We start from the raw sequence: 2,171 nt of genomic DNA, 5'->3' as shown, positions 1-2,171 counted from the left end.
GTAAATGGCTCTGTCAGGTACACCTTCTACTTTGGGTTTTCTGCAATAGGATCTGCACCCGGGATTTGCCTCCACCACCATCACGAACACCATGACAGCGACTATCACCGTGCGAAGCTGGAGTGTAATGGTAAGTTAATGACGAACCATGTGTGTGTTTACCAATTCCTATTACGGCACACACACACACACACACACACACACACACACACACACACACACACACACACACTTTACATATGAAACTTCAAATTGCGTTGGTTTGTTACATTTACGTAAGGAGCATCTTACCATGTTGAGACAAAGTGAGAAAGAAGAGAGGTGCAAGTTTGTGAGCTGTATGACGTTCAGGAATCGTCTGTTCGTTGGATGATGTAATCGGACTTATATACCTGTGAAGGTGGGCCTGTTTCCTTTCTCCATCGCCTCTCTTTCCCTCCCCTCACCCTTCTCCAGTTATCGGGATGTTGCCAGTTCACTGTTTTGTTCCCTCCCCACCCACACACACATACAAACATAAACACAAACGGATATATGAACAAAAATATACCAAAATCTTGTGTTGGAGATAGATAAAAAGAATATGGCACCTCCCGCTGACTAGCGACGGTCCATAAGGCTCATAATAGTGGAAAGGTTCACCGGTCTGACGGCCGGTCTGTGCGTAATAATCACCAACCTCGAAGAAAACTTTTCCTAGAGTGCATGTGTGTGTGTGTGTGTGTGTGTGTGTGTGAGAGAGAGAGAGAGAGAGAGAGAGAGAGAGAGAGAGAGAGAGAGAGAGAGAGAGAGAGAGCCGAGCATAAGACAAAAATACATCGTAAAAAGTCTTGGATGTAACTAGATATTGTATTTAATTGCTGTTTTTTGACATGAAGGACTTGGCACGCTGAATTTACGTAATGAATCCTTCATTTACAGAATCTAGGTTGCACCTGAAACAATGAGGCATTTTTAGGTACCAGATGGGTGTCTTTCCTAAAAGCAGGCTGACTGGCCAAGGAAAAAAGTCATAGAATTGATGTGACGCAAAACAAAATCTCGGTAATGTGCGGTTTGATGGCTTCAATAATGATATGGTGATATTGATGATAATAATAGTACTATTAATAGTAATAATAGATAGAATAATATTAATGCTAATGATAATAATAATAATAATGCTAATAATGATAATAATAATAATAATAATAATAATAATAATAATAATAATAATAATAATAATATTATTATTATTATTATTATTATTATTATTATTATTATTATTATTATTATTATTATTATTATTATTGTTATTATTATTATTATTATTATTATTATTATTATTATTATTATTATTGTTATTATTATTATTATTATTATTATTATTATTATTATTATTATTATTATTATTATTATTATTACTATTAGATTAATTCATTAATAAATGAAGGAACAATTTTCTGCACTTTTTCGCATGATATAAAATGTTTGGCCGCTGTTCATCACTAATCATTTATCTTAGCCTTTGGCCTCCACCTGTAGCTCCTTCTTCTCCCCCAATCCCCCAACACCCAACCTCTCTACAGCATCCATCTTTTTTCCTGTGTCTTCCTCAAAGGTCATGTTTGCATCATACATTATTGCTGCTTTCACTACTGATTAATAAACTTTTCCCTTAATTAATTCTTGCAGAAACCTTCCAGTCATAGAATACCTCAGTGACCTTCACATCGAGGTTACCGTCTATCTTAGTGTTGGAGCATGGGAGCCAATATGCTTGAACTTTTTTTAATCTGGAGTCTCCTATCTTGCATTCATACTTCGTGCTCCTGCCGGCTGTTAAAAACAGATATTCTGTCTTCTTCTTAATAACTTTTAGTCCTCTTTCCTCCACTTTCCTTCTCTAATTTTCCAATTTTCTTTGTACTCTTTCCTCACAACCTTGGCCCATGGCTCTTCCTACCTATTATATTTCATCTTTGTATACCTAAGAATTACAAATAGGTATGGGGTCAGTGAAGGCTTCTGGTGAAGTCTTACTTTTAATATGAACTCTTCTTTTGCACCCACACTGCTCTTCATCCTATTCGTCAATCTTCATAAATATCATGGATTATTTGCACGTTGTTTTCTGGGGTTATTTTCATTCCCGTGTGGTTCAAAACATCCTGACGTGGTACCTCATGAAA

At 36.1% G+C, this 2,171-nt stretch overlaps 1 protein-coding gene across 1 annotated transcript in view; it reads right to left on the bottom strand.

Moving 5' to 3' along the window:
• LOC135111409 (uncharacterized) overlaps positions 1-430 on the bottom strand; it is a 1,223-nt gene extending 793 nt beyond the window's left edge. Inside the window, exons 1-2 of the mRNA XM_064024670.1 lie at positions 292-430; positions 1-117 (exon numbers count right to left, since the gene is read on the bottom strand). The exon at positions 1-117 is cut by the window's left edge and continues 37 nt beyond it. Of these exons, the coding sequence (XP_063880740.1) occupies positions 1-117; positions 292-294 (120 nt within the window). The 5' untranslated portion in view covers positions 295-430. The remainder of the gene's footprint in view (positions 118-291) is intronic.
• Positions 431-2,171: the final 1,741 nt, after the last annotated feature.

Source organism: Scylla paramamosain, chromosome 2 (assembly GCF_035594125.1).
Source record: "Scylla paramamosain isolate STU-SP2022 chromosome 2, ASM3559412v1, whole genome shotgun sequence".
Classification (NCBI taxonomy): domain Eukaryota; kingdom Metazoa; phylum Arthropoda; class Malacostraca; order Decapoda; family Portunidae; genus Scylla; species Scylla paramamosain.
This window is presented reverse-complemented; position numbering and strand designations above follow the sequence as displayed.